General features: G+C 46.1%; 1 protein-coding gene across 1 annotated transcript in view; it reads left to right on the plus strand.

Annotated features, from left to right (window-relative positions):
* Positions 1–20,724, plus strand: part of adgrl4 (adhesion G protein-coupled receptor L4) — a 133,631-nt gene that overhangs the window by 48,862 nt on the left and 64,045 nt on the right. Inside the window, exons 3-6 of the mRNA XM_038793722.1 lie at positions 4,846–4,998; positions 11,484–11,554; positions 15,158–15,337; positions 15,883–16,066. Of these exons, the coding sequence (XP_038649650.1) occupies positions 4,846–4,998; positions 11,484–11,554; positions 15,158–15,337; positions 15,883–16,066 (588 nt within the window). The remainder of the gene's footprint in view (positions 1–4,845; positions 4,999–11,483; positions 11,555–15,157; positions 15,338–15,882; positions 16,067–20,724) is intronic.

The following is a 20,724-nucleotide window of genomic DNA, read 5'->3' on the forward strand; positions in this document are numbered from 1 at the left end:
GGATGCAAGAGAGTCACACTGAGGCTAACAGGATTATTAGATGAAGTGAGGTTGTATAGAGACTGCACTTTTATCCTCTTGGGTAATGCATTTTGAAGGGTTATGTAATTGAGATGCTTAAGATGATTTAAGGAATTGATCAAGCGGAGAGAGAGAGAGAAATTATTTACTGTGGTGGGAATAATCCAGGAAGAAGAGAGCATCGTTTAAAAGAGAGAGTTAGTCTGTCTGGGGATGGGGGTGGGTGGGGGGGCGGGGGGGGGGGGGGGGGGGGGGCAGCGAGCGGTGGGGGAAGCATTTCCTCACACAGAGGTCAGAGGACATCTGGAACACGCATCCCCAAAAGGCTGTAAGGGTGGTGGGGGGTTCAGATGGAAATGTCAAGGCTGAGACTGATAGGTTTCTGTTCAGTCAGGGTATTAAGGGATTTGCAACCAGGATGGGTAAAGTTAGAGCGAGGACACTGATCAGGCCCCAAACTAATTGAGTGGCAGAACAGACTCCAGGAGCTGAGGGGCCTCCTCCTGTTCCTGTGACTTTCTGAAAGAGAAAACTGGACAGTGTGTGAAATGATTCACTCTCGTCCGCCTTTGAGTTCAATTTCACCTCCGTGACGTTTCTGTCCTTTATGTCAGGGAGGAATTTCAGAGCCACTCCATCATTTGCTGGCGGATTTTGTCCTCCGCTCTCGCGCACGCTGAAGAATAATGTACGGGCTGCCAGAAATCATTTCAGCTCAGATTTCCTCAAAGGTGTTAGGAGAGATTTATCCACAATATTCGGACGAGCCTGGAAGCCAGCTCCCCCGAGTGTGGGGACGGTTCTTCCGAAATGGGACTTTAACTCACTTGGCCACCCACTCATCACTGCGTGAGCAGTTGAAATCGAATTTGAGGTCCACCTATCTCCAGGTTGTACAAATAAATAACTTTATTTGACGTCCCCAATGCTCTTTGGCTGTCACGTTACGATGTTAAGGCTGAACAAGTTGACATCGGTGGCACCTCACCATGTTACCATCCCGGTAATCATCCGTCATTCTTCGTAATAACATGTCCTTTGCATTGCTGAAAATGACAAAATGATGCAGTGGTAGTTGGGATGGGGGGGGGGGGGGGGGGGGGGGGGGGGGGGCGTTGGTGGGTGGGGGGGGGGGGGGAGTAGTTGGGTTATTCATTGTGGGGTAAGTTGACTTCAGCATCCCAGAGGTGGAAATTGATGCTATCCCATTGAAATGTTGTTCAATTCCTTCGTTGACACACAGGAGCCGATGTCAGCAAAACAAAATCATTTTTTTTTTAAAAAATCATTATTATTTATTCGCAGGAGGCTGGCAAGGTCACATTATTGCCCATCCCATAATCCCCCAACCACCAAGCGAGTTCAAGAGGTTGGCTCACTTCAATGCTGTCAAAGAAAAACCTTCCACAATACGATAGAATTTATCAGCAGCCTTTATATCTCTCAGCGAAAACTGACAGAATGCACCAACGTCTTGCTCAGGGAACTGCAATCTCAGGGACTCACCCCTCTAATATTGATGCAGCATCACCCCCTTCCCCCCACCCCCTCCCCACCCACCCTCCTGACTTGAGGTAATCCCAGGGACCGTCCAATAACGTCAACCCTCTCCTGGGGACCCTCCGCTGACAAGATGCTTCCAAGGGCTCCCGATTAACAGAGAGAGAGAGACCCCCGTCTCGTGATTACTCAATGATAGGTTCTGCATTCCCACATTCAGTGAGGCATGGTTAGCCACCTAAAGGTTAAAAAGGTTTACTAATGCAGAAAATAATTCTATTTGTCGTCAGCAGCAGAAATAATAGGCTTGATTTGTTTTTTTTTTGTTGCTTCTGCTCAAAGGAGGGGAGAAGGCAGGAGAATGGGGTTGAGAAACATATCAGCCATGATTGAATGGCGGAGCAGACTCGATGGGCCGAGTTGCCTCATTCTGCTCCTATGTCTGATGGTCTTATGGAACTGGGGTCAGAGGCAGGCAGAGGCTAAATATAGCCCTGCCAGCCAGTGTGCTGGTTCCCAAGCTCCCGTTCAGCCCAAAGCCATTTGCGGGAAGGTCGGATTGGCGGAGATGAAGTTGGCCTCTGGTTCCCCGCAGGCACGGGGGCCGGTTTAAATGGCTCGGCGGAAGAAGGGGAGGTCAGTGCTCCAGGCTGGCCTAGGGTACAGTCACGTCTGTTGAGTGCAGCCACAGCCTCAGGTCACCATGTAGAGGGGCTCACCCTCCACTATGGTGGTCAGGCTGCAAAATCCGCTTTTAAATGTGACATTTTGAAAGATTGGAGACCAGAGACCTCCATTTTGAAGCAGCCCCTCCCTCAGCTACCCTCGATTGTAGCCTGCTGCTCCTTTCAAGGTAGGAGGCCATGGATTGGCTGCCCAGCTTCCAGAGCTCATCTGTCATTCTTAATTGCAAGTCAAGACCATCCTCTGGCTGGGAATTGGCCACGTTCCCCCCACCACTGTGAAAATCTAGGCCCCTGACTGTCACCCCACCCGCCTGGAAGGAGAATTCTGCCCAACGAGCCAACAAATATAAGACAGAAGTATGGCAATTATGCTGCTGACAACACCGATCACACGGCTTGTGACCTGTCCGGCCTCAAACAGCCAGAAATCTGCCGGCCAGCTGGAATCCTTGTACTGAACCCAAGGTTAAAGGGCAGCCAGTTTGCGCTGCGATACGAAAAAAGGACAAACGTACATTCACACGGCGCATTCTTATTCAATCTCAGGCTGCCCCGACACGACTTAAGGCCCATGCGGCATTCCTTGAAGGTTGGCCACCGTGGGACACACAGCAACTGGCATGTGCACAGCGAGATCCCACGCAGCGTGATAACGACCAGACCAGCTTCATTTTCGATGATCCCGTCTGAGGGATAAATGCGCCGTGTGAGGAAAACGCAAGTACGGACGCAGAGGCAGGAAATGCGATATTAAAAAAAAAGGAAAGAAATGCTCGAAACACTCGGCAGGTCAGGCAGCATCTGTGGATGAGAGGAACAAAGCAAACCTTTTACGTCAATGGCCCCTCATCAGGAAAATCTGAAGCTGTATTTCCAGCATTTTTGTTTTCTGATCCAGGAGGTCTCCCCTGCCCTTCTTCCGAATATCGCTGCGCGTTATTCTAATTCTACCTGAGAGGAGAGAGAGGGGACTTGTTCAACACCTCATCTGAAAGTGAGTCTGATACAACAGCCCCAGGGTGATGAGCCGGTCAGCACAATTCCAGCACGATGGCCCCTGACTTGGAAATATATCGCCGTTCCTTCACTGTCGCTGAGGCAAAATCCTGGAAATCCAGCCCTAACAGCATTGTGGGTGGACCTACATCTCAGGGACTGCAGCGGCTTGAGAAGGCAGCTCACCACCACCTTCTGAAGGGCAACTAGGGATGGGAAATAAATGCTGGCCTAGCCAGCGATGTCCACATCTTGTAAATGAATTTTAAAACATACAGTCCCAGAACTTCCTTGAGTGAGAAGGTTATAGATTCGAGTACATAAGAACATAAGATCTAGGAGCAGGAGTAGGCCATCTGGCCCCTCGAGCCTGCTCCATCATTCAATGAGATCATGGCTGATCTTTTATGGACTCAGCTCCACTTTCCGGCCCGAACACCATAACCCTTAATCCCTTTCTTCTTCAAAAAACTATCTACCTTTACCTTAAAAACATTTAATGAAGGAGCCTCAACTGCTTCACTGGGCAAGGAATTCCACAGATTCACAACCCATTGGGTGAAGAAGTTCCTCCTAAACTCAGTCCTAAATCTACTTCCCCTTATTTTGAGGCTATGTCCCCTAGTTCTGCTTTCACCCGCCAGTGGAAACAACCTACCCGAATCTATCCTATCTATTCCCTTCATAATTTTAAATGTTTCTATAAGGTGCCCCCTCATCCTTCTAAATTCCAACGAGTACAGTCCCAGTCTACTCAACCTCTCGTTGTAATCCAACCCCTTCAGCTCTGGGATTAACCTAGTGAATCTCCTCTGCACACCCTCAAGTGCCAGTACGTCCTTTCTCAAGTAATGGCCCAGAATCTTGAGCATAAATATCTATGCGAGCACTCCAGTGTAGTCTTTCCTGTGAGCTGTTAAACCGAAGGTCCAGGATAGTATTTCACACATAAATCATTTAAAAATCCCATGGCACGATTTTGACTTATCCCCTGCGTCCTGGCCAACATTCACCCCTCAACCACTATCACAAGAAACAAATTATCTGGCCGTTATCACATTGTCATTTGTGTCATATTACGATGTTGCAATATATACATTACTCTTTTTATCGAGCCAAGTTGTTGAAATATAGCCGTAGTCTTCCAGTGATGATAAAGTAATTTAATGAGTCGTATAAAATAATCTCATGCGTTCTTTTTTTTAATACTAAACTAGTGAACAAACAAATAAATGTAGATCAAACTATTAAATAAGATAAAGGTAATTACTGATATCTATTAACTTCTTCTCTCTAGCTCTGTACTCCCTGCACTCCAGACACACAAACCTCCAGGAAAGAGCGGGAAAATGTTTATATGGGTCCTGATGGTTTGGCCATCTAGTATTTAGTTGCCTGTACTAGCTAAACATAATCTGATCATGTGTTCTACATACAGAGATCACTACAGTTTGTGGGAGCTTGCTGTGCACCGAAGGGCTGCTGTTTTTCCGACATTGGCACAGAGTGGCAACACTTCCAAAAGTGCTTTGTTGGTTGTGAAGCAGATTGGGATATCCTGAGGTTGTGGAAGGTTGCCGTGCAAACGTAAGTTCCTTTGCCTTCCCGACAGCTTTGACGATCGGTGACTTTTCTATTGCAGATGACGATGAGTGCCAGAACGCAACACTGACATGTGGACAGAATGCAACCTGCACCAACACATTTGGGAGCTATTACTGCACGTGCGTTGAGGGTTACGAGTCCTCCAAACAAAAGAAAGAATTCACACCAAATGATGGGACCACCTGCAAAGGTAATAACCAAATGTTTCCCCAGATGTACAGATCGCATTCGAGTTCGAAAGGTTGGAGGCTCTCCCTAAGCATCTCCCATCTCCGTCAAGGGAAGGGGAGGAGGTGCCCTCTGATATGTTGGGTATCGGAGATTCCACCGCACTGAATGCTGGAGTAGCAATCTTTCAGTGAAACCTAACAATTCTGTCCTTTGCAGCAGCGTAGAAACTTATGGAAGAAAATATGCAGCGGATAATTGATTTTTGCTGTTCAGAAGGTGGTAGAAAGTGAGTTAAATATGAAACCTTAGCTATGATTTTTTTTAAAAAGACTGCTGTTTGCTGTAGAAGATGTGAGTTTTATAGACATTGATAAATGTAGTGGAGATTCTGCTAGGGGCTGTGGTACCCGTGCTCACTGCCAGAACACAATTGGAAGATTTTATTGCTGCTGTTTGAGTGGATTTCAAATATCTGCAGGGATTTCGACTTACAAACTGGAGCCTAATTCCACCCACATCATCTGCAAAGGTCTGTTATTGCAGCGTATGAAAAAAATAATCTTTAGACAAAAGAAAATTAATCTAGGGTCTCTATGAACTTGTTATCAAACTTTTCAGAGCTAATTTGGCAACCTGGTTTCAGAGTTGATGGAGGAGGGGTGAAAGGATGTGGGGGAAGGGGTGGGGAGGGGAGATGGAGGAGCAGAGGATAGGAGAGGAGGAGGAAGGAGGACAAGAGGAGGTGTGAGATTGTCCTAGGTGCAGGAGGGATAGGAGGAAAGGGGAGGGAGGGCAGGAGATGACGAGAGGTGGAAAAGAAATGAAGGGGAGAGGGTAGGGTGGGAAGATATGAACCTCAGTCCCAAGATCTTGGCTGTTTTCTCTGTGCCTTTAGAACAAAGAACAAAGAAAAGTACAGCACAGGAACAGGCCCTTCGGCCCTCCAAGCCTGTGCAAAGGGACTTCACAAATCACCTTCAAAAGTAATAGCCATAACTGAGACAACGGCACCTCAAAACGTAACTCATCTTTGTTTGTTTTAGTGCTTATTAAATTATTATGGAAGCTTTTCCCCTAATCCAACAACTATTCTCAAGCCTTTACACAACTTATTGTGTCAAAACAGGAAATGAAAATGGATGGATCAGTGTGAGAAGGCCTTTGTACAAGCTAAGGAGGTTTTAGTAAAGTCAGAAGTCTTGACAGGCTATGGTCTGAAGTTACCATCACAGTTGGCTTGCGACGCATCTCCTTATGGGGTGGGAGCAGTGGTTTCTCACATCACACCCGATGGTGGAAAGAAGACAATTGCGTTTGCAGCAAGATCCTTGAACAAAATAGAGATTAACTCTGCACAGATATAGAGCATGGGGATTGATTAGAAGGGGAAAATACAATTTGAAAGCAAACCAGCAGGGAATATAAAAACTGACGGTAAAAGTTTCTACAGGTACGCAAAGAGAAAAAGATTAATAAAAACTAATGTAGACCCCTTACAGTCAGAAACGGGGGAATTCATAACAGGGAACGAAGAAATGGCTGAGGAACTAAATTCGTACTTTGCTTTTGCCTTCACAAAGGAAGACATGAATAATGTTCCGGAAGTTCTGATAAGCACAAGTTTCAGTGAGGAGCCTGAAGGAAATTGGTATTAGTAAAGAGATGGTTTTGGGGAAATTAATGGGATTGAAGGCGGATAAATCTCTAAGGTCTGATAATCTTCAACCCAGAGTATTTAAGGAAGTGCTTCTAGAAATAATAGATCCATTGGTAGTCATTTTCAAAAATGCTTTTGACTCTGAAATGGTTCCTACAGTTTGGAGGGTAGCGAATGTAACCCTGCTGATCAAAAAGGGAGATAGAGAGAAAACAGGGAACTATAGACCAGTGAGCCTAACATCAGTAGTAGAGAAGTTGCTGGAGTCCATTATCAAGGATTTCGTAGCACAACATTTGGAAAGCAGTGGTGTAATCAGACAAAGTCAGCATGGATTTACGAAAGGAAAATCATGCTCGACAAATCTACCAGAAATCTTTGAAGATGTGCGGGTTAGGTGGATTGGCCATGATAAAATTGCCCTTAGTGTTCAAAATTGCCCTTAGTGTTCGGTAGGGTTACTGAGTTATGAGGATAGGGTGGAGGTGTTGACCTTGGTAGGGGTAGGGTGCTCTTTCCAAGAGCCGGTGCAGACTCGATGGGCCGAATGGCCTCCTTCTGCACTGTAAATTCTATGTAATGTAACGAGTAGAGTTGACCAGCGAGAACCAATGGATGTGTTTATTTAGACTTTCAGAAAGCTTTCAACGACGTCTCACATAGCAGATCAATAAGTGAAGTTAAAGCGATTACGGGTAGTGTCTTGAGATGGATAAAAAAACAGTTAGCAGACAGGAAGCAAAAAATTGGAAGACATGATTCTTTTTCCAATTGGCAGGTAGTGACTCATGGGTACCGCAGGGATCTGTGCTAGGACCCCAACTATTCACATCATATATTCATGATTTGGACGAGGGAACCAAATGTATGATTTCTTAATTTGCAAATGAAAGTTGGGTGGGAGGGTGAGCTGTGAGGAGGATACAGAGATGCTTCAGCAGGATTTGGACAGGCTGAGTGAGAGGGCACATGCATGGCAGATGCAGTATAATGTGGATAAATGTGAGGTTATCTACTTTGGTAGAAAAAATAGGAAATCAAGTTATCATTTGAATGGGTGTAAATTGAGACAGGTGGATACTCAGCGAGACCTTGGTGTCCTCATGCTTGAGTCACTGAAAGTAAACGCGCAGGTACAGCAGGCAGCAAAGAAGGCAAATGGTTATTCATGGTTACCAATGGTTGACCTTCACAGCGGGAGGATTTGAGTATAGGAATAGAGATGTTTTACTGAAATTGTATAGGACATTGGTGAGGCCATACCTGGAGCATTGTGTGCAGTTTTGGTGTCCTTACCTGAAGAGGGATGTCCTTGCTATGGAGAGATGCAGCGAGGGCAGCACGGTAACATTGTGGATAGCACAAATGCTTCACAGCTCCAGTGTCCCAGGTTCAAATCCCGGCTTGGGTCACTGTCTGTGTGGAGTCTGCACGTTCTCCCCGTGTGTGCGTGGGTTTCCTCCGGGTGCTCCGGTTTCCTCCCACAGTCCAAAGATGTGCAGGTTAGGTGAATTGGCCGTGCTAAAGTGCCCTCAGGGTCCAAATTGCCCTTAGTGTTAGGTGGGGTTACTGGGTTATGGGGATAAGGTGGAGGTATGGGCTTGGGTAGGGTGCTCTTTCCAAGAGCTGGTGCAGACTCGATGGGCCGAATGGCCTCCTTCTGCACTGTAAATTCTATGAAATTCTATGAAATGTACCAGGCTGATTTCTGGGATGGCAGGAAGGTCAAATGAGGAGAAACTAAATAGTTTCAGATTACATTCATTCGAGTTTGGAAGAGTGAGAGGGGATCTCATAGAAACTTACAAAATTCTAACAGGATTAGACAAATAGATTCTGAAAGAATGTTCCCGATGGAGGAGGAGTCCAGGACTAGGGGTCATTGTTTGAGGATAAGGGGTAAACCTTTTAGGACTGAGGTGAGGAGAAATGTCTTCACCCAGAGTGGTGAATCTGTGGAATTCGCTATCACGGAAAGTAATTGAGGTCAAAACGTTGTGTAAGTTCAGGAAGGAATTAGATATAGCTCTTGGGGCTAAAGGGATCAAAAGGGTATTGGGGGAAGGTGGGATCAGGATAGTGAACTTGATGATCAGCCATGGTCATAATGAATGGCAGAGCAGGCTCGAAGGGCCGAATGGTCCCTTGCTGCTCCTATTTTCTATGTTTCTTTGAAGCGCTGGGTATCATTTTCTGAATCAAATGTTTTTACTCGCATCTATATGGACGGAAATTTACTTTCCCAACTGATCACCCACCATTGACATTGATGCTGGAGCCGCACACCATATTCCATCTCTAGCAGTGAGCCAGGTGCAGGAATGGACATTGCTGTTGCCAGTCTGTTGTCGGGTATGAAGGCGATTTGTGCAGTCCCTTTGCATCAATCGTACATACACAATAAAATATTGTCGGTCAAATATCCATGAGGACGCTGATGGAACCTCAAGATGACCTTTGCCGAACAAGTCGTCATTGAATAGTCCGAGTGGTAATATTTTCTATTTTGAAGAGGTTGATAACACTCCTGTAACCGTAGGATAAGTTCAGAGGTAAACCAGAAATAATCCGCCAATGTCAGAAGTCATGGACATGGTACTTTGTGGCAAAACTAGGGGAGCAAACCCGGATTTCAAGCCATATGTTATCCGAAGACTTGAACTATCCGTACAGTTTGGTTTTGTGTGGAGTTTGCACATTCTCCCCGTGTCTGCGTGGGTTTCGCCCCCACAACCCAAAGATGTGCAGGGTAGGTGGATTGGCCACGCTAAATTGCCCCTTAATTGGAACAAATTAATTGGGTACTCTAAATTTAAAAGAAAAATACTTTTCTGAAGAGTTGCCGGTCCCTTCCCCTCTGTAGGCCATTCGTCCATTGTGGGATGATCATGGTTGATGCTGCCTGCTTCACCAGAGGTAATAATAATAATAATAAATCTCAAGTGAGGATATGACTGTCAATGGAAAGGCAGGCCAATCAGATGGGAGGAATACTCATGCACTACCTGGAACACATTTTCAAAGTCCCCGTTTTACTAGCTGTATCAGCCATGGAAAATCAGCACGGCTAAAATGGATTTCAGTTTCTGGTCACGATCAGAGTATTGTTCGTGGCAGTTTGCTTTGCGTGTAAGTTGGCTGCTGATTTACAACAGAGACTACACTTCACAAGTACTTAATTGACTGAAAAGTACTTTAAGATGTCTGGCAGTAATGAAAGGTGCTACATAAATGCAAGCCTTTATTACCTTGAGGTGCCATAATTGAAAGAATTGTGGTCCAAGAGCTGGAAAGTGGAATTCCATTGAACAGATGCAATGGGCTGAACGGCTTCCTTCTGTTGCCTTAAACTATCTGTATCATGAGGGATGAATGTTGGCCAGGACTCTAGGAAGACCTTCTCTGCTCTTCTTCCCTTCTGCCTGGGATCTTTACTGTCTACCTAGGCAGGCAGATGAGGCCCCAGATTAACAATGCAGCATCAGGGTGACACCCACCAATGCTGCAGTACAAAGAACAAAGAACGATACAGCACAGGAACAGGCCCTTCGGCCCTCCAAGCCTGTACCGGTCATGATGCCAACCTTTGCCAAAACCCTCAGCACTTCCTTGTGCTGTATTCCTCTATACCTATCCTATCCATATGTCTGTCAAGATGCCTTTTGAACGCTGTTAATGTATCTGCTTCCACAACCTCCCCTGGCAACGCGTTCCAGGCACTCACCACCCTCTGCATAAAAAACCTGCCTCGCACATCTCCTCGAAACTTTGCTCCACGGACCTTAAACCTATGCCCCCTGGTGACTGACACCTCCACCCTGGGAAAGAGTGCATGCCCATCCACTCTATCCATGCCCCTCATAATCTTGAAGATGTCTATCAGGTCACACCTCAACCTACGTCTTTCTAATGAATACAGTCCGAGTCTATTCAGCCTCTCCACATAGCTAACACCCTCCAGACTCGGCAACATCCTGGTAAACCTCCTTTGCACCCTCTCCAAAGCCTCCACATCCTTCTGGTAGTGTGGCGACCAGAATTGTGCACAGTAGTAGTGTAACCTTTCTCCTGCACTAAAATGTCAGCCTTGATTATGTGCCCAAATCCGTGCAATGGGGCTTGAATGCACCAGCCGCTAACTCATTGATCCCCAGTAAACGAGCTGGACGGCAAGGTAGCACAGTGGCTAGCACTGTTGCTTTACAGCAACAGGGTCCTCGGTTCGATTCCAGGCTTGGGTCACTTTCTCCCCATGTCTGCGTGAGTTTCCTCCGGGTGCTCCGGTTTCCTCCCACAAATCCCGAAAGACGTGCTTGTTAGGTGAAGTGGACATTCTGAATTCTCCCTCAGTGTACCCGAACAGGCGCAGAGGGTGGCGACTAGGGGGTTTTCACAGTAACTTCACTGCAGCGTTAATATAAACCTATTTATGACAATAATAAAGATTATTATTATTATTATTACATTTATTTTTCACTTCAGAGATGAAATCTTCTGAGGATATCTGTATTGTCAAACCAACAAATAGCTTTTCCCGACAAGTGCTTGTCTTGCCAGTGACTGGCCATCGGGCTAGATTTCTACACCGTGTGTTACTCAAACAGATTAATCAGCCACAAAATTCACATTTGAAAAGTTCTAACTTAGTAAATCAAACTGTTTTCAAGGACATTGCAAGACAGGTGATTTATTAGTTATATAATAATTATATGTCAAGTAATCAGCATTTAGCAAACTGAATGACAATGGCATTGATGGGAGCAGTTTAGTCGATAATGCAGTCTGACTATGTGTTGGACACCCTGGTGTTTGAAGTTAATGATTTTATTTCTTTGCTGCAATTTCAGAGATTTCAGAGACGCCCTGCCATTTAAATAACGAATGTCTCTCTGGAAGGATTAATGATACCTTGCATCAGGTAATGCCACGTCTTGAATAAGATAAGAAAGCCATGCATAAAAACAAGGTCCTTTGTGCCTTATAATAAGATTGTGCGTCAAGCGACCTGAAGTGCAAACTGCTGTCATTTTGCAACAAACTCATATTTTAGTAATAAATTGAGACCGAGACAAACATCCGTCAACTTTGATAAGGCATTTGGAGGAGATTTTCTGATGGTTCGGTTCTTTAAAGGTTGGTTTTGCTGATGCGTGTTTTTTTCTTCAATTCATTTCTTAAAATGCAAGGCCAGCATTTTATTGCCCATCCCTTGGCGCCCTTGAGAAAATGGTGGCCTATTTGGATCACTGCAGGGTTTTTTTTATTCATTGGAAATGAGCGGCATTGGCTGGGCCAGCATTTATTGTCCCTCCCTAATTGCTCTAGCTCGGCCATTTCAGAGGGCAATTAACAGTCCATTGAATCATAGAATGGCTACAGTGCAGCAGGAGGCCATTCGGCCCATCGAGTCTGCAGCAACCCTCTGAAAGAGCACCCTACCTAGCCCCACTTCTCTCCCCCCCCCCCCCCCCCCACCCCCAGGTAACCCCACTTAACCTGCACATCCTTGGACACTAAGAGGCAATGTATCATGGTCAATCCACGTAATCTGCACCTCTTTGGACTGTGGGAGGAAACCAGAGCCCCCGGAGGAAACCCACGCAGACACGGGGAGGAAATGCAAATTCCATGCAGAAGCCGGAATTGAAGCTGAGGCCCTGGCGCAGTGAGGCAGCGGTCTAACCACTGTGCCACCGTGCTGCCAACGACGTTACCGTGCGTCAGAAGTCACATGTAGGCCACACCAGGTAGGAATGGCAGCTTTGCTTCCCTAAAGGGCATTAGTGAACCAGATGGGTTTTTACAACAATGAGCATCATTAGACTGTCAATAGAATTCAAAATGTCACCATCTGCTATGATTAATCCATCGGCCTCTGGATTGCTAGTTCAGTTGCCATACCACTATGCCACCGCCTCTGCAGCCTGTCAGGCGGAGGGTACACCCATAGGCCTGGTAGGGCTTTGACCCAGTGATGATGATGAAGGAGCAGTGGTACATGTCCAAGTTAGGCTGGTGTGTAAACTGAGCAAAGACCTGGCGATAATGTTGCTTCTTCTAACTATTTACAGGATATGGATAATACTGACAAGACCAACATTCATTGCCTGCCTCTAATTGCCCTTGAGTAGCTGGTGGTGAACCACTATTTGAACCGTTGCAGTTTTCCATAGCCGTTTTGACACAAGTTGCTTGCCTGGTTATTTCAGAGGGAAATTAAGAGTCAGCCACATTCTTGTGGGTAGGGTTCACAAATGGACCAGATCAGTTAAAAATGGCAGATTATTTTCCCTAAAGCACATTAATGAACCAGTTGTGTTTTCCATGACAATCCAGCGCTTTTATGGTAATTTTAGACCTAGACTTAGAAGATTTTCCATGTCTAGGACACATACTTATGTTGGTTTTATGGGGCTTGTTCTTCCTGCTAACTAAAATAAGAGGCTAGAGCTTAAGCATGTCTGACCAAGCATCTTTCCAGTTCTTACCACCTGCCATTATTGGGTGTTGGAAGGATCTGCAGGTTGCTAGTTTGACTGTGTTAACAAAGCACTTCTCCTGACCACCGAGAATGGGACTCAAGGACAGAGCTTCTGGCCCAGAAGGAGCGACAGCACAAGACCTCCTCTTATGGCCATCATTACTCATCTTATCAATTTCAATACTCCAAAATGATTTATCTGCTGTGGTGAGATTTGACCTCACGTCTTTGGATTAATAGTCCAGTAGCATCACATTTATCCTACCACATCTCCATTCCCGTGTCCTTCCAGGTGGGGAAGCTCACAGATTTGGGAGAATGTGGCACAGGGATAATCACTCCCCCCAACGTCACCCTGCTTTGATCCCTGCTGTAAAGGGCAGGTAACGGGTGTCTGGCCCCACTGTGCCCGCGCTCACTGCAGTTAAATAACCTTCCCAAAATTATTCCAGGTTCACATATGTGGAATAGTCACCGGGGATGAGGACTAACCTGGCACCAAGTGAGTCAGCAACACCTCCTGGGGAGGAAGGCTGTGAAACAAAATGAAGGGAGAAAGGTTTCAGATGCACTGAATAAAATAACTTGCAGAGTAGTTATGGGTTCAAGTTGTTTGTATTTCGGACAGGAAAAATCACTGTCTTGCGAAAAATATATTGGCTCGGTGTGTTACTGGAATTATATTCCTTCTCTCTGGGTTGAGACTACTGCACATCCTATTTAATTGTTCATGGGATGTCGCTGGCTCGGCCAGCATTTATAGCTTATTCTTCATTGTCCTTGGGAAGGTGGTTGTGAGCTACATTCTGAACCTCTGCCATCCACGTGGTGTAGGTGTCGGGAGTTACAGGGGTTTTCCCCAGCGACAGTGAAGGAACGCCGATATATTTCCAAGTCAAGGTGGTGTGTGGCTTGGAGGGGAACCTCCCAGGTGTTGGGGGTTCCCTTGAGTCTGCTGCCCTCCTTTTTGGTGGTCAAACGGATAATTCCTTATATGAAAAGAAAATACATAATAGGGCAAACATAAAATACACAATGTAAATACATAGACACAGGAGTGTAGTACTACACGGTAGAGACGATGTGTGAAGAGATCAGATTAGTGCAGACGAGGGTCACGTAGGCGGGGAAAAAGCTGTTTTTGAATCTGTTCGTGCGTGCTCTCAGACCCGGTAACACAAGTGGATAGCACTGTGGCTTCACAGCGCCAGGGTCCCAGGTTCGATTCCCTGCTGGACCACTGTCTGTGCGGAATCTGCACGTTCTCCTTGTGCCTGCGTGGGTTTCCTGCAGGTGCTCCAGTTTCCTCCCACAGTTCAAAGACGTGCTGGTTAGGTGGATTGGCCGCGCTAAATTGCCCTTAGTGACCAAAAGGTTAGGAGGGGTTATTGGGTTATGGGGATAGGGTGGAAGTGAGGGCTTAAGTGGGTCGGTGCAGACTCGATGGGCCAAATGGCCTCCTTCTGCACTGTATGTTCTATGTTCTATGTCCTGCCCTATGGAAAACGTTGGAAGAGTGAATGAGCTGGGTAGGAGGGAGCTTTGATTATGCTGCCCTCTTTCCCAAGACAGCGGGAGGTCTAGTCAGAGTCAATGGATGGGAGGCGGGTTCATATGATGGACTGGGCTGTGTTCACGACTCTCGGTCTTGGGCCGAGCAGTTGCCGTACCAGGCTGTGATGCAGCCAGATAGGATTGTCTCTGTGGTGCACCTATAAAAGTTATGTGTACAGGGAGTATAGTAGGGGGGTAAGTACGCAGCCTTGTAAGTACGCAGCCTGGTATTGAGGCCTATCATGGACTATCCTTGCTGATTATGGTTTATGGGTCAGAAAGTTGAGGATCCAGTTGCAGAGTGAGGAGCCACATCCTAGGTTTTGGAGCTTTGATATGAGCTTGGCTGGGATTATGGTGTTGAAGGCAGAGCTGTAGTCAATGAATAGGAGTCGGATTTATGAGTCCTTGTTGTGACATATTGTGGACATTACATTTATTCCAAATACAGTCAACTGGGTTTTGGTGGGGTTTTTTTTTTGACAGATCAGCAACATAAAGGAACCACGGGTCATTCTGGAGGAGATTGCTCGAAACACCACTGGAACCCTATCAGCCACCGATGTGCTTTTATATGTTGAAGTCCTTTCACAATCAATCCCGACACTAAGTACAATCAACAAGACTATAGCTGATAGACGAGAGATCACCAATGCCACCATGAAGGTAGGTCGTTCGAAATACCCAGTTCTTTTTGTTTTATCAGTGTGGTGATCCACCACTGTGTAAATATGTGTGTGCCTGTATTAGGGGATGTACATCAGTACCTGTATTACAGGTTTGTTGGTAGCCCCTGCCGGCTAGCTCCGCCCACAGGGAGCAGTATAAATATTCATGAGTTCTCCTGAGCTGCCATTCTACCAGCTGCAGTCGAAGGATAAACATCTCACGGTAATAAAGCCTCTCTTGTACCGATTCGAGTCTTTGTATGCAATTGATAGCGCATCAATCAGGTGCTGAACTTTCGAAGTCTTTGGCCGGAATTGCGATTCATTGCTTTCAGCGGCGCATCTCCGCCCGTGCGTTTCCCGGCGGCGTGGGGTGGCTTCAAGGGGAAATCCCATTGATAAGCGGCGGGAATAGAATCCCGCCGCCAGGGAATGGCGTGCCTCCGACAAACACAGGGCCGGGTGAGTGGAAAACCAACCCTTTATACCGCATGTTGAAAATCCAGCTAATTGTGTTTGTCTTGATGTGCACACCAACTCCAGGCGCTGGTTAAGACAGTGAACAATCTTTTAAAACAAACCGAAATGGATGTGTGGAGTGAAATCACAGAAGACGACAGGAGGAAAAGTGCCACAAAGCTGCTGCACACTGTGGAGACATCGGCACTTGGCATTTCGCACCACTTGAAAAGGGCAACAGAACTTGTCTTTAAAGAGAGCGATATTGGTGAGTTGAGAGACTAGGAGTGCTGCTCTTTCATCAATTCTCCCCATGGGGTTGTGCGATTTTAGGTAAATGTGGGCTTCTCCTTTATAAACATTTAGTTCCCGTGTCGCCTTCAAAGACTGCTTCAACTCTCTGCTGGCTCTTTTTTTCTGTGTCAATATTTTTCATGTTGACTGCAGCCTCAGTGTTTCCTTCAAATTCCAGCGTGCTTTGATCTGGAGCAATGTTTTGCAGGAAGGAAGAAAGACTTGCAATTTTGCAGCACCTTTCATGATCAAAGGATATCCCCAAACGCCAAAAGAATGACTTTGCTTGAGAAATAATGCAGGAAGAGAGGCTGCCAATTCGCACCCCACAAACACCACAATCAGAAATGTGTAGAGGGCCAGCAAATCTATCTTTCCGTGGCATTGCTTGACGGGGTAAATATAGGCCAGGGCGGCAGGAAGATTCCACTGTCAGTCCTCAAAATAGTGTCAAGGAATTGATTACATCTATCTGAGAGAACATGGCAGACGGAGCCTCAGAACAACATTACATCCGGAAGCCTGTACCTGAATTAGACAGTGCAGTGGATACTCCCTCAGTACTGCATTGAGATTTATCCCCAGAAACCCTGCTTTATATGGGTTTAAAGATTGTGCAGAGTAAACAAAAGGTCTCAAAGAAAATCACCGAATACCTCGAGTGTAATTTGTCCATCACAGTTTGTTTTGCTGGCTATGCAGTAAATGGAATTCGCAACGCAAAGTGATTTGAGACCCATTGGGGTCTCCTTTGGACATCGCTGATGGATGTAAATTAGGAACTGAATACTGATTTGGCAGTTCGGTGGGATGCATCCAATCCTCACAGAGATTGGGGCTGTTGCTAAGTTTTTTAAAATAAATTTAGAGTATCCAATTAATTTTTTCCAATTAAGGGGCAATTTAACATGACCAATCCACCTACCCTGCACATCTTTGGGTTGTGGGGGTGAAACCCACGCAGACACGGGGTGAACGTGCAAACTCCACACGGACAGTGACCCAGGGCCGGGATCGAACCTGGGAGCTCGGCGGCGTGAAGCAGCTGTGCTAGCCACTGTGCCCCCTGTGCTGCCCTTGGGGTTGTTGCTCCGTTAATTGGAGCCTTTATTCAAGTGACCGTGGTGGCCACGTGGAATGAGTGTGGGGCTCATTTTGATATTGAAATGAGGCTAGCCCTGGATCTATTTCAGGATCAAGCTCCAAGATTCGAAACTCCTATATCCATTTAATCATTTAGTCATTCCCCATCACCCCTAAACGCACTGACTTGCGTTGGCTCCCGACTGAACAACAGTTTGACTTTATAATTCTTATCAGAGTGTTCAAGCCCCTCCGTGGCCTCACCATTCCTGCCTATGTAACCTCTTTCAACCCGACAACCCATCACCCTGCACCCTCCTCAAGATTTCTCCACTCCTCCAGTTCTGACCACTTTTACATAGATTCCATAGAATTTACAGTGCAAAAGGAGGACATTCGGCCCATTGAGTCTGCACCGGCCCCCGGAAATAGCACCTCTCCCAAGTCCACACCTCCACCCCATCCCCACAATGCAGTAACCCCACCTAACCTTTTTGGACACTAAGGGAAATTTAGCATGGCCAATCCACCTACCCTGCCCACCTTTAGAGTGTGGGTGGAAACCGGAGCACCCGGAGGAAACCCACGCAGACACGGGGAGAACGTGCAGACTCCACACAGAGAGTCACCCAGCTTGGAATCGGGCCTGGGACCCTGGAGCTGTGAAGCAACTGTGCTAACCACTGTGCTACCGTGCTTCCACCCCTGATTTCCCTCACTCCACCATGGGCTTCAGCTGCCAATGCATTAAGCCAAGCTTGTCCAACGCGGATGTGACATGCAACCCCCCCCCCCCCCCCCCCCACCCCCAAACGCCCCCCGCATTGTAGCCTTCAAGATGGTAGCTGCCAGTAAGTTGCAAAGTTGCAGCGGGAGATTCTGAAAGAAACTGTTCCCCTAATCACAGGCCATTACACACCCACGGTTGCTTCTGATAGGCTCACACATGCTCCTCCCCCCCCCCCCCCCCCCCCCCCCCCCGCCAGGGAAAAGGTTGGACAAGCTTGCCATAAACTCTAGGATTCCCTCCCTAAATCTGACAGCCTCTCGGCATTTATCTCAGTCCTTAGAACTCACCTCATTGCCCAACGTTTCGTCACCCATCCTAATATCTCCTGATGTGACTCGGTGTCACATTTCGTCCAGTAATAAATCCCGTGTAGCAACTTGGGATGTTTTACAATTCTAATCAGGTTAAAGGAAAGTTCTTGCAAGGCAGATTACTAGAGGATCATGCAGGGGTTTACACAGACAAATGGAAATACTACCCTGTAAGTGGAAGCTTACCTGCAATGAAAAGGCAAATGTTATGCTAATAGTAAGAATCAATTATGAAGAAAAATGGTTCAAGTCACTCCCAAACAGTCCGAGCTGCCAGGAAATAAACTGAATAGGCTAGTTTAAAAAGAAATCTATAGTTAGTGGAAATCGGATACCTACACAAACAGTGCAGGAAGAACAAATCACCCCAGTCTGCATTTTTTTGAGCGAATGAGCAAGTTTTATGCCCTAATTATTATTAATGTGTCAAAATAATTGTGGTGGGGAAGAATTGGACCACAGGCTGTGAATCGCCACAAATTTGCACAGCCCCACCATTAGCCTTGCAAAAAGCTGGAAGCTGCCCTGCCCACGAGTGTGAAGCAATTTGCTACAAAATAAACATGTCACCGAAAGTTAATAATAAGAATAATCTTTACTGTCACAAGTAGGCTTACATTAACACTGCAATGAGGTTACAGTGAAAATCTCCGGGTCGCCACATTCCGACGCCTGTTTGGGTACACGGAGGGGGAATTCAGAATGTCCAAATGATCTAACAGCACGTCTTTCGGGACCTGTGGGCGTAAACCGGAGCACCCGGAGGAAACCCACGCAGACATGGGGAGAACGTGCAGACTCCGCACAGACAGTGACCCAAGCCGGGAATCGAACCTGGACCTCTGGCACTGTGAAGCAACAGTGCTAACCACTGCCCTATGGGACAGTACTTAATAGGGGAGGGACTCTTTTAATGATGAGCTTTGTGTTCTTGCCACATAATCACGGATGTCCACAAATGGAACAATTGAAACTCTTGTAGTCTCATTCTTACAGGCAATGATTCATTCCTCAAATTTTTCAAATTTAATATTTTACATTTTTCAATTACATCTTGCTCTTATATTCTGTTCTTTTCACCTCCTCGATCCAATTTTCCCTTCCTCTTAATTTTTCTATCCGTATCTGATTTGATGCTAATTCACCACTCTTCCGCTCCTGATTTTCTTTCTTTAACCTGAAGCCTCATCAGTTGACGAGGTAGACTATTGGCCCAGTAATTCACCGAGATCCCAGGCGCCCCACTGCCCTCACTGAGGCTGTTGTCAGCTTTCACGTCCCTCAAAAAAGATTTTGAGCTGAAGGGTGAGGAAGTAAATCGAAGAAATGGGGCAGGCCAGTAAATTCTGGCTCAATGCTTCATGGGTCATCAGGTCCTTGGCACATAGCTGTCTTCACATCTATCCTGTGCCAGTCTTTTCATTCGCCCAAAACTTCCTTCAATTATCAAGCCATCCGACATTGATAATCTCTTTTTTTATTCATTTAAGGAATGCGGGCTTTGTTGGCTACACCAACGTTCTATGCTCATCATCATGAAAAAGGGGCAGTCATGCGACTACAGACCCCCAAATAGTGAGAGGGACATGGAAGAAGATGTATGGAGACAAATTTCTACCTGTGATAATAATAATAATCGCTTATTATCACACGTAGGCTTCAATGAAGATACTGTGAAAAGCCCCTAGTCGCCACATTCCGGCGCCTGTTCTGGGAGGCTGGTACGGGAAGCAAGAGGGCAATAATAGTAGACTTTAACTATCCCGATACCAACTGAGTTTCAAACAATATAAGGACATTGAGGGTGAAAAATCCATGTATTGTGTTCCGGAATTTCTTTTGAAACAATGCGTGACAAGCCCAACATGAGGGGTCGCAAATCAGGGTTTAGTCTTGGGAAATAAAGATGGGCAAGTGGGTGAAGTGACAGTGGGTGACCATTTCGGGGAGAGTGACCAGAATTTAGTTGGATTTAGTGTTATTATGGAAAAGGACAGAGATACATCAGGAGTAAAAATTTTAAGCTGGGGGGGTGGGGGGGGACGGCAAATGTTAAAAAACTGAGAAGTGATTTGGCTGAGGTGGACTGGAGAGGACTGTAAAAGGATAAATCAGTGGTAAAACAGGGGGAAACACTTAGAAGTGAGATCCTGAGGGTACAAAGCAAACATGTCCCCTCCAAAAATAAGAATGGCCAAATCTAGACCCCCATAGTTGTCTAGAAAAATACAGGGGAAGGTAAAAGAGAAAAAAAAAGTCGATGATAGTCACAAAAAGCTTAATAATGCAGTTAGCTTAGAGGCAGAGCGAAAGTACAGAGATCAAGTTAAAAAAGGAAACCAAAGAGAAGGCATGAAATAATATTAGCAAGCAAGTTTAAGGAAAGTCCTGAGGTGTTTTGCCAGTATATAAAGAGCAAAAAGATAGTTAACGAAAAAGTGGAACCTA

This window comes from Scyliorhinus canicula, chromosome 4, assembly GCF_902713615.1.
Source record: "Scyliorhinus canicula chromosome 4, sScyCan1.1, whole genome shotgun sequence".
Lineage (NCBI taxonomy): Eukaryota > Metazoa > Chordata > Chondrichthyes > Carcharhiniformes > Scyliorhinidae > Scyliorhinus > Scyliorhinus canicula.